This window comes from Lotus japonicus, chromosome 3 (assembly GCF_012489685.1).
Source record: "Lotus japonicus ecotype B-129 chromosome 3, LjGifu_v1.2".
Taxonomy (NCBI): Eukaryota; Viridiplantae; Streptophyta; class Magnoliopsida; order Fabales; family Fabaceae; genus Lotus; species Lotus japonicus.
In genome coordinates, this window is record NC_080043.1 from 26828561 (window position 1) to 26844004 (window position 15444).

The 15444-nt window shown below is 39.1% G+C and overlaps 2 protein-coding genes and 1 non-coding gene across 4 annotated transcripts; all 3 read right to left on the reverse strand.

Annotated features, from left to right (window-relative positions):
- Positions 1-5712: 5712 nt before the first annotated feature.
- On the reverse strand, positions 5713-8432 carry LOC130748590 (2-alkenal reductase (NADP(+)-dependent)-like). The gene is made up of 6 exons (XM_057601817.1): positions 8170-8432; positions 7859-8042; positions 7609-7775; positions 6744-6826; positions 6433-6559; positions 5713-6146 (listed from the first exon to the last, which is right to left on the reverse strand). Exons 1-6 carry the CDS (start codon positions 8404-8406, stop codon positions 5892-5894), a joined length of 1053 nt encoding a protein of 350 aa, XP_057457800.1. The 5' UTR covers positions 8407-8432; the 3' UTR covers positions 5713-5891.
- Positions 8433-8568: 136 nt separating this feature from the next.
- On the reverse strand, positions 8569-8642 carry TRNAN-GUU (transfer RNA asparagine (anticodon GUU)). Its single transcript has one exon. It is a non-coding gene; the product is annotated as a tRNA-Asn (tRNA).
- A 3428-nt stretch (positions 8643-12070) lies between these two features.
- Positions 12071-14472, reverse strand: LOC130748591 (autophagy-related protein 8C-like). Of its 2 annotated transcripts, none has more exons than XM_057601818.1 (6): positions 14345-14472; positions 14148-14204; positions 13529-13584; positions 13388-13440; positions 12457-12575; positions 12071-12370 (listed from the first exon to the last, which is right to left on the reverse strand). In XM_057601818.1, exons 2-6 carry the CDS (start codon positions 14182-14184, stop codon positions 12273-12275), a joined length of 363 nt encoding a protein of 120 aa, XP_057457801.1. In that variant the 5' UTR covers positions 14185-14204; positions 14345-14472; the 3' UTR covers positions 12071-12272. The 2 variants fall into 2 exon arrangements, with proteins under 2 accessions (XP_057457801.1, XP_057457802.1); XM_057601819.1 differs by having other exon boundaries at positions 14148-14194; positions 14345-14461.
- Positions 14473-15444: the final 972 nt, after the last annotated feature.

Genomic DNA, 15444 nt, shown 5'->3' on the forward strand with positions numbered 1-15444 from the left:
CAGATTTGAGTTGCTTGACACAGAGACCCCGGGCTCGTGGGTGGTAGACCCCGCAGGTCACCGAGCCATTTACACGGGGCGTATTATGGAGGACCACGTGGACCGATTTGGGAACCTGACGCAAGGAGTTTTGAGACGCCACACCGTTAGCTTCAACCTACCACCGGGCGTGCATTGTGGCCCTGGAGTTGTAGTGCCACCACCACCATCGTCGCCTGAGGATGAGGAGGACCCGTCAGAGGAGTTGCCGGTAGGGGGTGCTTCGTCTGAGTCCAGCTCACCCACCGTTGCGGCTGCTGTCTTGGGATCGGGTACAGTACCCGTGGTACCTGCTGTGAGGACCGATGCCGCTGTTGACGTGATCGTTCTGGATTCCGATTCAGACGACGATCATGGGGATGCGTAGTTGGCGTGGTGTGTAGTACTCCTAGAGTAGGGATTAGGGTAGGAGTAGCGTCGTGGCTCTGATCATCAGTTTTATTCTCATTTTGGGGCAGGGTAGGTCCCCGACCTATAGCTTTTTGTGTGGTTCTCTTGACGGGAGTCACAGGGAGTTGGTCGGATTAGGAGGTATTTTGAGGTGACCTACTTTCTGGTTGGAGGACTGTATATCAGGATACTGACTCTATATTTTGTGTTGTACATATTTGCCGTTAAGCACTACTTTCCCGTCACTGGAGGCTACTCGTGACGTGGTTCACCGTTTAGTTGTGGGGAGTGTATATATTGTACATTAGTTCTGTTTACTTTTAGCTGATGCATCTTTAAGATTTGACGAGTCTTTATTTACTGGAAAAAAAAATATATCGAAAAAAATATTCACGTTTTTACGCTTTATTTTCTTTTGGTTACTAAAGTGACGCCACCGAAATCGGGGTGTTACAAGACCTAGAATCAGAGACGACGCCGAACACCTCCGCCCCTGCTCCCTCATGCCTAACTGCTCCCTGAAGGAGGGAGAGAGCATTGAAGCATGAGAACCTCCCCAAAAAACGACTGTTGGATCTGCAAGAAGCTGCGGAGCTAGCTCGGGGAAAAAGAAAGTTGCAGGGACGCTAACCCCCGAACAACACTGTTCGACAAGCCTCGAAACCATCTCCACTTCTCCCTTAATCACCACTTTGTTCCTGAACTGAGCAACCACCTTCAAGGGTGGGTATTTTGTGCAAGGGGCTTGAAAAATAAAGGACTGCAGGTCTTCTTGAGTGTACCTTGCCGGGGATATCGAAAGGGCCGCCCCTCCCACCTTAAGGCCATCGAGAGCAACAATAGCAGAGGAAGCTTGCTTTTGGGAGAGAAATTGAACGAGGTCGAACCAAAATCGCCTCCTAAATTTCTGGTATTGTTGGACAAAAATTGAGAGATGCTATTAAACAAAGAGAAAAGGCCTCTGATATGGTGGTAGCCAACAACCTCTTCGATGTCGTCGACGAAGAGGGTAGCAACGTTACTCCGAGGCGCGGCCCATTGTTGATCAGAGTCGTGTCACTCTCGTCCACTGTTCTCCAAGCAATCGATCCATCTTCATCATTGTCCAGGGCCAAAATCGGGCTGCCCCATACCTCCTCCATATCGCCTTCTTCAGCCTCGCCGTCTTCAACCGTCAAACCGTCTCCAGACGCCGTCACCCCACCTGTATCCGCCACCAGATTTGCTTGGGTTAGGAAAAGTCGAGAAGAACAACAATCTTTACCCATTCTTTTGATCTTGCGGTCGATAGCAGAGAGAAAGAAGAGGCAAGCCAGAGCACGTTAAGGAGTGGATGTCACCGGCCAAGCCACCGTCGCCGCTTAAGAAGCTAGGAGAAAGGATACATAACAAAGAACTTGAAGACAGAGGTGGAAGATGATTGCATAATAAATTTTAATTTTATATATTATGTGCTAAGTAAAAAAATATATAATATTAATAGAGCTTGTTTTCTCTTAAAATGGATAAGTTTGTAGTTTCACTTTCTTTTAATAAAGTTATCATAAGTCTGTTTGAGCCTATTTAGATATAGGTCTATTGGCCTGTTTATGAATTAACCTATTTAGAAATAGGCCTTGGCCTATTTCAAGATCTTCAAATGAAATAGGCTAGTGGGTCAGGTCAGGCTTGTAAAGAGTCAAGTCAGACCTATGTAAAAGCCTTTGATAGATGACAGGTCAGGCTTAAGCCCGAGATTTCTAAAATAGGTCAGACAAATTTAAGTAAAGTCTAGTCTAGCTTAGCCTAAGCCTATTTACATACCTACGTTGGGAATGGGCTGAGCGGCTCATCGGGGACCTACGACCTAGGCCGAGTTTATATGCTAAAAAGACCAAGCTTAGACTTTTTTAAAAGCTTGATTAGCTAAAAAGGCTAGGCCTAAGCTTACAAAAAGGTCTATTAGGCCTGATAGACCAGCCCATTTATCTTTTTTAAATTTTTAAAATAAATATATTATTAATATATACTAATATATTAATAAATTTAATTGTAACCAAAACAAATATTAATAAATTTATATCATGTCTAAAAAATACAAAAATACTAAAAATTAAAAGAGAAGAAATCATAAGTTGAAAACATAAATTAGAAATGTTCTCTCCTTTTGCCTTTCACTAGGTTAACTCTCACTCTCTCAGCTTCTCACATAGCAGTCGCTCTACCCCTCAAGGCCTAAAGCAACTGCCGCAAGCTCGCGACTCATCGTCCACCGCCCACCGCCTCGTTGAGGCTTTAGACCGTGTGTTAATTTTAAGTTTTCTACTAGTTCTTATGTGATTGAGATTCAATGTGGTATTATCTTGTTGAAGTTTAACTTTAGTCGTGTTTGTTTCAAATGGATGTATGTTAATGTGGTATCAAGCATGTAGTGCTTGAAGTTTAGTTTTAATTTTAGATTCAATGTGGTGACAACATCCTATTTGTGTTCGTCGATATAAATTGAAAATAGAAACGCAATGATAGGTGTAAAGGCTTATAAGCCCGCTGACCTATTAGTTTGCGGCTTATTAGCCTTTTTAAGAGGATATTTTTAGGTAAGTCGGCTTTCGAACAAGCTTGTAGGCCAAGGAGAGCCTAAAAATTTGGCCTACCAAAGGCCATAGACCAAGGCTTGGGCCGCGAATTCTGAATGCAGACCAGACTTAGGCCTCACAAAGCCTAGCCCAACCCATTTCTACCCGTGCGTAAGAGGAACAATTACTTTCGTTTTAAATTTTAATTGAAAACAAATATTTCCTTATTTGGAGGGAATTCAATTGGGTGTAAACAAAGTTTAAACTGTACATAAACATACCTGTTTGGTGTTTTTTTTGTACATCGGAAAGATAAATTGCACCCTACAGGGATTGATCCCAGGAAATCCCCCACTCAACCCATATGTTCCATATCACTTACCACTTGAGCTATCATTCGGAGACATGCCCGTAAGATTTGAGAAAACATTTTAACACATTTCATTTTAAAGTATTTCAAATTTAGACAACATGTTTAATTTAACTTTTTACTTTGATTTTCACCGTAATCGCCATTTTCGCCACCATAATCATTGCTACTATCACCCCACCATTGCCACTGTCATGACCACCACAACCTTCACCGCCACTGCCCCACAGTCACCACTGTCGCAACCACCTCCTCCATCGCGACCACCAACACCTACCACCGACACTGCTGCCACCAACACTACCACCACCAACCTCCACCATTACCATTTTTCATCTCGCTGGTTGGAGGTGGCGGAGACGACGACGAGGCAGTGGTGGTGGAGGCGACAACGTGGTAGATTAGCGGTTGAGGTGGTGGCGGAGGCGAGGAGATGATGGAGTGTCAAATGTGGTCGTGGAAAAGACGGTGGAGGATGCGACAATGGTAATGGGAATGGTGATGGCAGTGACGGCAATGGTGGACGTGGTGGTGGAGGCAACAATAGTGGCGACGCTGGTGGTGGTGATGACGACAATGGTGAAAGTGGTGGTGACGGTAGCAACGGTAGTGCATGGTGGAAGAGGTGGTGGTGGCAGCAGTTAGGCCTGTCCAGATTTTTTTGGCCTGACCGAACCCGTCCGGCCCGCTGCCAAAAAATGTCATCACGGGTCGGCCGGGCGGGTTATCGGGTTGGGCGGGTAAAAAAAATGGTTTGTTTTGGTTTGGTTCGGTCGAGTTCGGTTTGGGCTCTGGACCGACCGAACCAACTCTTTAAAAAGAAAAAACCTTTCAGCTCAGCCCAATCCCACCACCCACACCCACTAACCCTAACCCTAGCCATATAAATTTGTTCAAACTTCTGATTCACTCACCACCTCTCTCACTCCAGCCGCCACCACCTCTCTCACTCCAACCACCACCACCACACAAGCCTCAACCCTCAACCGCCACCATCACCTCTCAAGCCTCAACCCTCAGTCGCCACCTCCTCTACCTCTCCAGCCGCCACCACCTCACAAGCCTCAACCCTCAACCGCCACCACCTCACAAGCCTCAACCCTCAACCGCCACCACCTCTCAAGCCTCAACCCTAGCCTCCAACGATCGTGGTCCTTTAGCCATAGTCTGCACCTCCTTCTCCTTCTCTGCGGTGGAGAAAGCGATCTCCGGTGAAGACCTTCAATGTCGACGGTGAAGAAGGTTGCCAGAGGAAGGACATGCAGCACCATCACGATGAAGATCTCCATTGATTTCTTATTTATTCATAAATCGTTTCTGAAGATTGTATTTTTTGAGGTATTCATTCGTCTTCTGAGTTAATTTGTCAAGGAAGTCTGAAATTTTATGTAATTTGGATGTTAATTTCTGTAATTTTCCTAGAACTCCTCCTCTCCTCCTCTTTATAACCGTGCGACCCGACTAATGTAACCGGCTACCCGACGAGACCGAAACCGACAAATCTGATTCTGCTCGGCGGACAGAGGCGGGCTGGTGGTTTGGTGTAATTTCACCCGACAAAAACCGTTGTTTTGGCCCGATCCCGCCCGTAACCGTCTGATGGACAGCCCTAGGGCGGTGGTGGTTGCAATGACAATAGTGGCAATGGCAGTGGCAGTAGAGACGGTGGTGGTGGCAATGACAACAGTGGCAATGGAAGTGGCAGTAGAGACGGTGGTGGTGGTGGCGGTGGAGATGGTGGTAGTGGCGGCGGCGGTGGCATCAACGACAATGGTGGCGGTGGCAGTGGCGACGGGAAGGTGGTGGTAACGCCGGCAATGGTGGTGGTGGGCATAAAAGTTAATAGTAGTATATAGAAATTTGTAAATGTTGGGATTGATATATAAGGTCTTATTGTAAATATATAAATGAACTACCATAAAAAATGCAATAACTGCATTATTTAATGTAAACATTAATATATAATGCGGTTATTTTATTTCATTTTATTTTTATTAATTTTTAATAGTGTTGGCTTTGGTCAACGTTGATTCGTAAAAAGTAGAATCCGCTATATATCAATACTAATTTCAGCAGAGTAGCTTCGGTCGCTTTGACGTGCGTGTTGTGTTGGCCTAGAGTCGGCTAAGATAACTCTATAAGTTAGCTTTGACTCTTTTAACATCCCTTTGGAGGCTAAAATCAATCGTTGCGTCTGTTTTTTATCCTTTGACGTCGGCCAAAAGCCGACGCTAATAAGTGTTTTTTTATAATGCTAACAAATATCTCAACTATCTACAACAATTTATACAATTCGAAATTAAAGTGTGATAACAATTCTTAGTGTGAGAGATTTGGTTGATCAACTGGTTGGTGCTATTATCTGAAATATTACATAATTTATATCTGTATAAATATTACATATTCAGTCTTCATATGGTAGCAAGTTTAACACAAAGGAATGAATAGGGGAAACGTGTTTCATGATATATTACACTGCTTGTGCTAAAATATTACAAACATCATAATCATTGATCAAGCATATCGATATTTGGACACTAGGCCTTAACTTGCACAATAACTTTACCAATATTAGAGCTAGTGAATAGAGAGCTTAAGCTATCCAAAAAGCTCTCAATGCCAATATTTATTTTATTCTTGGACTTAACCTTGCCCTCTTTGATGTATCCCTCCATATCTTGAGCAAAATCTCCAAAACGATGCCAATAAGTCGCCAGCATAAAACCTTCCATCCTCACCTCCTTGCCAATCATATTCAGAAGATTCCTGACGCCTTCTCTTTCAGTCCAAACCTACACAACCATTGGACTAGTTAGAGTGTGTTTAGTTTTCTGCTATATATACACTAATATACAGTTCAAGACAGAAAGTGAAATAGGACCTTTTTTTTTAATTAACTGAATTGAAAGTCTGTTCACAATTTAGTTTATACTCAATATTTATCCAAATAACAAATATACACTTACTAATTGAAAAACCAAAAGTTCTGACTTCTGAATGAGATAAATTGTAGAGTCGTATATGCACTAAATTTAAATTTATTTGCGTGAGGAAGTGTTCCATGAGTTCAGTTCTTACCTTATTATATTGAGATATCATGCCGCAAAGTGGTATCCTAGCATACTTGTTGACATGGTTAAGAACAGCTTCAAGCATTTCACCGCCAACGTTGTCAAGATAAACATCAATGCCATCAGGAAAGTACCTGGTGGTAAATATTAGAAAATGTACATAATTTCGAACAACTAAAGTATTAAAATATGCCGTTTTGAGCGTGCAAATTTATAATTCAAATATATGGTCAATCGAAGTAGTTAACCAAGTTGCTGGTTATGAAAATCTGAGAGGAATAGAATAGATTGATCAATGGAAAATTGATGGATGATGACCTGCTTAAAGCGGCATCAAAATCTGATTCCTTATTGTAGTTGAAGCCATCGTCATACCCAAATTCCCCTTTGATAAGCTTTACCTAAGAAAGTAAGAAACCAATCAGGTAATGGTAAGTTTGTAAGTTATTTACATGGTGCAATTTTTTTCTTTTCATCTTCAACCTGGTGCACCATATATGAATAACTACAATAATTCGTTATTTTAGGAGCACCAAAAACATGTTTATCCCTTTTCCCTCCCCATATATCACGCGACATGGCATTGATGAATATAGGACAAAAAATAATTTAAATAAAATATAAAAAATAGATATTTCTGTTCGTGACATGACTAACAAAGAGAGAGATCTCATCATAAAACGTTCATGTGCAAAAACTTATCAATAATTCAGTTTCATTTGCAAGTTAGGTTTTTTTTTTTAAGTTGAAAGTTAGGTTTATAATTAATTAATTCAACCATCCAATTTTAATTCTTTAACTAAGATTGAATAGGCCCAGCATATATGCTCCGTGATGGGCCATTACCCAGGGATAATAGTGGTTATGAGTTGTGTTCACTTGTTTGTTTGCGTCCGTCCACTTTTAGCCTTTTCCCCAAATGCAGGTAGACAGCGAAAAATTATACAAAAGAAAAGCCAGCTTGCATCCTCGGTTGGAGACTCTAAAATCTCAATTGGTGGACAACTCTTTTTAAGGAGAACTTCTAACCCTCTTAATTAAGAGTGAGTCTTTACTGATTTTCCACCGTATCACTGACGACTAACCAATAATCTAGAGACCTGAAAATCGATAGTTTGGAGATGTTTTGTCTCCTACCTACTAATTTTTTATTTGTTGATAAAAAAAGTAGGAAAGAAGATACCTTCTCATCAGATCCAGTGCTTCCGATGACCTTACACCCTTTGATCTTAGCCAGCTGTCCAGCAACCATGCCCACCGCACCAGACGCAGCAGATATGAACACGTTTGAACCCACCTTTGGCTCTCCCAGCAGCTCTATCCCCACCCATGCTGCAAACCCAGGTACACCTTCAAAGAAGTTTCAACAACACACATCTCAAATTCAAAATTCCCAGGTGCTTTCTATCTACAAATTAAATAAAAAAACCAACCTAAAGAACTTAGATAATCCGGCAAAGAAATCCCACTTTCACCATCAATTTTTCTAAGTATCCCAGAGGAGGGTATGATACTGTATTCAGCCACAGGAGCAGATGGAACCAAAACAAGATCCCCTTCCACATATTTACTGTCTTTTGATCTTATTACCCTTGAAACCGAAAATGATGTAATCACCTGCAACAATAGTGAAAAATTGAACAAAAATATTGATGAGTTGTGTGCATAAAACCATAATTATTAAAAGCTTGTGATGAGTAGATATATTATATATACCAATATTATTGATTATTAATGTACGTACCTGATTAATGTGATATTGCGGAAGGTTAAGGCCGTCGGGGGTGCCGGTGAGTTTGGTGCGGATGTATGGATCTACGGAGATGAAGAGAGTTTCTGCGGCGACATGGCCGTCGGGGATTGAATCGGAGGCCAGAGTGAGTGTGACAGTGCGGAGTTTGAGATGTTCTGAGGTTGGAACTCCATCAGTGGAGTAAGCAGCCAAGAACCATTCTCTGCTTTCTACTACCACGCCTTCCATGCTTTCTATTTAGTAATGGTTCATTCCAAATGTATCGGGCATTTATAAAAAGGGGTTGAATTTCAAAAAAACAGTTAAAAAAAGGTTTGGCAAATTAAAGGATAAGTTTAAAAATTAAGGTTTGGCAAATTAAAGGATAAGTTTAAAAATTAAGCCTAAAAACGCTAGAAGGAGGGTTCGAACCTCCGACCTTGTGGTTAACAGCCACACGCTCTAACCAGCTGAGCTATTCCAGCTTTGTTGTTATAACTTGGAAATACATTTACTTATAGTCACTCATATTCTAAATGGAGGTGCCCTATTTTTTCACATCTATGTGCATATTGACTGTCGAGAAAATATTGTTAAAAGAAATATTTCCTTTGGCACATGGCTGTACCTCAGAAGGTTCATTTCTCAGTTAGCAAATGGGAGGATAATCTATTTAATTAGAAAGAAAAAAAAAGTAAGACGTGAAAGTGAAACCTGGAGCATTGTATTGACTAAAATGTATTCCACTAAATAATTAACTAAAAAATACATGTATGAATAGACGCACAATTTTAATTTAGAGAAAATTGAAAGAGTCTACATTTGAGAAAATTTGAATCCATAAACAATGCTCTTTCAAAAAAAAATCCATAAACAATTATGATATATATGGAATGATGGAAGCAAATCATAATGTGACGAAAGTCAAGTGTGTCTATATAAAGAAAACAAACATGTTCAATTATTAAATGACCATACAACAATAATGTCATTTTATATCATTTCTATCAAATTTTTCGTTGAAACAATTACAAATAAAATTTATTTTAAAAATAAATGTCATTTATTATTACCTATGTTCCTATTTAACTGTCCAGCTAGAGAAGAAACACACATATTAAGGATTGCAATTAATTTTGTTAATTTTAAGGAAAATATTATTGTTTTCCTATTTCACCCTTTAGAATGTATTTTTTCTTTCTTCATTAATTGTTTTAGCAAGGGCATTTCTTGGAAAACATGATTTAAAGTTCTCTTGAAACTCTAAGTGGACAGATATATAGAAACAATTTTTTTTATTCAAAGTGGACAGTTATGATTTATCATTGAATTGTAAAAGAATTATAGACATGTCATTTTATGATGGAGAACGTGATAGATAAAAGTTGCCTTTTTATCCAACAGCTAGAGGAATAAAGTGAAAATCCAATAGTATATCCAACAAGAACAAAATTACCAAAATAGACAATTTTATCCAACATTTTTTTAGTCGCCTTCACAATTCTCTTAGTCAAGGTTTGAAGGCAAGAGAGAGCACCGACCGCCACCCCTTTGGGAGGTTCTCCCTCCTCCATGGAGGCTTCTCCTTCTTTTAGGTAGGTGTTTCTCCCACAATAGGTAAGTTCTCTTCCACATTAGATGGATTTGCTACCCAATAAATGATATATGTCTCCTTTTTGTGGCCATTATTGATTTCCTCTACCCCACCAATCATCGTGTTGTCGTCGTGCCACCACCTTCGCCTCGACCGCAACCTCTTCCATTACCGGTTTTTAATGCTTGTTGGTGGCTATGGTATGAAGTTGCCATATTTTCACAGCCTTAATGTTGAGCTTAACTCATCTCGATGTTACTAAAGCCTTGATGTAGGCTTCCATGACAGCTAAACAGATCGCAACTATGGCAGAGCTGGATGAGTTGCTAAAGTTGAGTTGTTGGTTAAAAGAGGATTAACTATTTCTGCTCAAAAAGTCTGGTTGATTCATTGTTGGCCCTATGAATTTAGGGGTTTTGTTTGGTTGCTAGTATATTATCTACTTATGTTAGTATGAGCGTGCATGCTTTGTTTATCTGATTGCCATAGGATATTAAGTTTGGGATATTATACTCACTAATGTAATTGAGTTTAATTTTGATGCACCGACGGGGTAAAGTTTTTTTACACCGTCAACCAATCAGATTTCAAGGATGTGACATGTCAATTAAAGAAATTAAATGAAAAGAGAGATTTTCTCACATCCTTGAAATCTGATTGATTGACGGTGTAAAAAAACTTTACACCGTCGGTGCATCAAACTTTTTCTCAATGTAATTGCCACTAGCCAACCCTTTGGGTATTAATCCAAATGTTGTGTTATGTAGTTTAAACTTATAGAAGTAACTTTTTAGTGGTATTGTTTTTTTTTTTTAACTTCAATTTCTAATTATAATTTCCAAAAACCACAAGTAACGCCTCCATTGGACTAATATTAATTTCCCAGATTTTAGCACGAGACACGACCCATGTATAACAAGAATCACGTCAAATTAAATAAAAATAAGGCTTAAATAAGTTTTTGGTCCCTAACCTTTACTAAATGCTTGGCATTGGTCCCTCGCCGGAGTAAAGGTGGGTTTTAGTCCCTAACTTTTGGTAAAAATATTTGGTTTTGGTCCCTCCGGAGCTTTGGGTCAACGCCGGAGCTCCGGTAGCCCATGTGGCATTGCCACGTCGGATTAATAAGGTGAGGTGGAATAAATAAATTTTTAATTAAAAAATAAATTAATCTCTCTTCCTCACTAATTAATCTTCTACATCATCACTTTCAACAACAACAAAAAAACTCTGATACATCATCATCTTCATCCTCAATTATTGATTTTCACCAACTTTCTTGGCAAACAATACCAGATCCAAACACTTCAAACAAATACACTAATTAAAGGTAAAACTATCCAGCAAGCGGAAACCTTGATGTTCCAGCTTGCAAAACCACCAAGAACTGCAACTAGTTCTTCAAGAACCCCCCAAGCACTCCTGCTGCAGTGAAAGAAAGGAGTATAAAAGCTACTGCAGCAGCAAAAACAGCACAACGAGACTCATATTGGAGGACCAGAACCTACAGCACAGCTGCTTGTTCCACCTCGCATCGTCGTGACCACCGAGCTTCGATCGCGCCGCCACGGCAGGGATGTCGCGCCTCCACCGGAGCCGTCACTGTGGCCGTGGGTCTTCTCACCCTCGATCTCCCTTCCTCCATCGCAATCTTCTTCCTTCGCGATCTTGTCTGCCACGAGTTCTGGATCCATCCCTCCGTCACCTCTGCTTCATCTCCTTTTTCTGATTTGGGTATGGATTTGTTTGGATTTGCTTCATCTTCTGTTTGGTTTGGCTTCATGGTTTGGGGCTTGGATTTGTGGAGGAAGAACCTTAGATCTGTGTGTGAGAGATGGGTTTTGGGGGATTTTTGCTAATTTTTTTTGGGTTTTGTGGGGTTGGCTGTGGTGTTGCTGGTGGGGGATTTTAGAGGAGCTGGTGCCTGGTGGAATTAGAGGAAGAAGATGAATAGAAGTATTTGGCACCTGAGTTTTGAAGTTGAAGAAAATTGTTAAATTCCTAGGTTTTGGAGATGATTGATGAACTTATGTTGTTTCAATTTTAATGAATAAATGAAATTAATTAGGTTTTTATTACTGAGGTTAATTCCTCTCTTTTTTTAATTTTAAAATAATTTATTCCACCTCACCTCATTAATCTGATGTGGTCATGCCACATGTGCCACCGGAGCTCCGGCGTTGACTCGAAGCTCCGGAGGGACTGAAACCAAACCTTTTGACAAAGGTTAGGGATTAAAACCCACCTTTACTCCGGCAAGGGACCAATGCCAAGCATTTAGTAAAGGTTAGGGACCAAAAACTTATTTAAGCCTAAAAATAATAAAACTTGATCTATTAGCAATTTAGATTAAAACGCAAGATAAGTTTCAACCAGTTGCAGAGTTCATCAAGATTGACTGTCATGGATCAGAGATCATAAACTTCAATATAAATTAATCAAACGACAGAATTTACCACTAAACTGACTATTTCCCATAGGATATTAAGTTCTATTCACATGGTTGCAGCTTGTCAATGTTTCACATTAACAACCCAAACGTGTTCTCCCCGCTGTAAGTCATATACAGGAATCCATCTTCATCCTTATTTTCCTCATATATTGCAGACATCATAGCAGCTGCATAAACAGAAATCAACAACTCAATTCACAAAATCAACAACAAAATTTACCACCATAAAACAATAATAGTCCATCTATATTACCTGTTGGCGGTAAAATGTTCTTCACAAAAATGAAGATAGCCTTCTCAGGACTCAGTTTGATTCTCTTTCGCACCACATACACGAACTGGCCTACGGTTAGATCAGCAGGAACAAGATACCTAAAATCATCCAGCAGGGAAGAATAATATACACCATGAGTCATTCAATCTACTAAATGTTATTATAATGAAGACCACACAAATCAAAAGAACTGTTGGAGAGGAAAAAAATAATAAGCACATGCAAATCCAAACAGAACACAGACTGCAGATATAAGTAACTTCACTCCATCAACAGACAGGATGACAACATTTACAATCAGTTGTTATCAGTGAAGCCTAAAACAAAACCCTTCTTGTAATGTTGATCAAACTAGGCAGGTTTTAAATCTTCCAATGATGAAATCTTGTAGTGGGATTTCACATGAATGAAACCATAAAAAGCATCTACAATATAATTAAGCTTAGCAGTGATTTTGGCTTTTTTCCAATTCAGTTTGTAATAGGGTCTCTTATGTTACTGAGCATGATTAAGCACATGATAGAAGAAAGGCTTCAGGCTCTGTTCACCATGTTAAAATTAATCAAGAGTTCGTCTGTCTAACTTCTACCCTTAACAATGCAACCAAATGAAATTAGAACCACAAGGTTTGCTAGGTCACAGGACTCAGGAACAATTCTGATCGATGCCAAAAACACAAACAGAAACCTAAACAAACTTAGCAGTCTCCAAACACACATTCCAGTCAAAACCCCAACAAAAACATGACCACAATGGCATAAGTTCAAGTAAAAATGTCTCAAACTTCAATTAAAAACCTATCTAACATCAAAACTTCAGCCAGGTGAAGCATTATAAACTTAATACAAAAAATAATTATCAAATAGGGAAATAACATAATTTCTCTGTACAAGAAATAGAAGAAACTAACTTTTTCTTATCAATATCAGGAACATCACTCTTCTCAGCCCTTTCAACAATCACCTACACCCAAAAGATCAACCAAATTAAAAATCAAAAAGTGAGACTAACATGACATAAAACAAGGGGCATATAAAAAGAAAAATCTTACTGGAATTCTATCAGGATACTTTTCCCTTATCCGTGCTGCTTCAGCCTGCCTCCTTTCTGGCACAAAAAATAAAATATGGAGTACAAATCAGAGAACATAAGTTGGTAGTAACTGATAAGAAAATGCAAGTTTAACTGCACTTAGGAATGATGTTTAATACATGTTTTGTAACATGATAAGAAACGAATCAGACCACCTGTCAAGAAAAAACCAATGTTATAACTCACACCACAAACTGACCCCGATTCACAGGATGTATCAAATCAGATTAACCAACTAGCAGCACTGCTAAAGCAAAAGAAACAATGCAGAATTAAGCTACATAGCTAAGGTTCTAAATGTAGTCTAAAAACAAATAAAACAAATTGCACAAAATAATATTTTATGGCCAAATTTCCAACTTTAGGGACCAGAGTTCAGATTATGATCATGATCCACAAGACCCAATTTTTCACAGACCCTCTTTTCTAGAAAATTAAAAAACTAAACTGTCAAATTACACCGATAACATAAAATTCAAACCCCAAGCATAAATTAGGACTTGTAGCATCAAATAAACTATCCAGCGTTACCCAGAATAAGGAAAATTGGGGAAACAGAAGAGCGGAAGAAAACGAACCAAGAGGGTGTTCCATCTTGAATGAACTCTTAGCCATGACAAAAATTCTGCAAAATCCTAATTTAGGAGTTAGGGTTTGCTTCCGAGGGAAGCAATCAATCAATCAAGCAACGAAACGAATTGAATTGAATTGAATTAAGAAACAAAATCAGAGAAAGAAATTTGGGTATGAAAAAGGAAAATGAGAGATCGCTTACCAAATTGGAGAGAGGATAGAGATCCCTCGAAGCAAAGAAATCCCTCTTTTGTTCACTTGAGAATTGGGAAACAGAGAAACCCCAACGCAACGACACCCTCTTTAAACTTTTGTCCTTTTGCTAATAAATTAAATTATCCTTCACAAATACAAATGAGATTTTTTTAATATTGTTATCCGAATTTTGCTGTCAAGTTATTGATTTTTTTTTTTTTTTTTTTTTGGGTAAATAGCCAAGTTGGTCCTTAAATGTGTCAACCGCCTTCAAGTTGGTCCCTAAACTTCTAAAATGTCTCCCGCGGTCCTTGAATGTACCAAAAGTCATTCACGTTAGTCCCTCCGTTAATTTTAGTCAACTAACGGAGATGATGCGGCTGTTAAATGCTGACATGGACGGTTAAATGTTGACGTGGATCACATTAGGCAATTTAGTCCCTGAATATGACAAATGTAGACAATTTAGTCCCCGTGTTAAATTCACCATTTTTCAAAAAAAGGGTATGGGTGGGATTCGAAACAGGGACATAAGAGTGGCAAAACATGTCCTTTACCAGCAGAGCTATACAATGTAATGCTTATAAGCTGCACTATATTTCATTTATTTAACTTCTAGTTTAGCTATTAAATTGAAACATTCAATTCACTCCTAATTTCCAAAACATAATCTTAAATTAAAATCTAAACCTCTCTCTCACCCTCCTAGTTATCCTAGAAATTTAACAACTAAACCTAGAAAATTAACCCAGAAACCTAGTTGGGAACTATTTTGCTATCCAAACTGGTTGCAATCACCATATTAGATGAAGAAAATACAAAGTCTTCTTTTCTTTGCTTTTAGTTCTGTGTAGTGAGGATCAATTCAACTCAGAAACCCCAAAAGATCAAAACAAGAAAACCAAATATGCTTGCTATTTTGGTTAATGACTTCAATAGAAGACTGAAAACATATTCACCATATCACAGATTAAATCCTATGGGTCCTCCTTCAAGGTTGTCAAGGTGGTGGATAAAAATCATGTCTCTCTTCTATCGCTTCTTGTACTGTAATTTAATCAGATTGAAACCATTATAAGAATCAAGAAGTTAAATAAATACAACAGA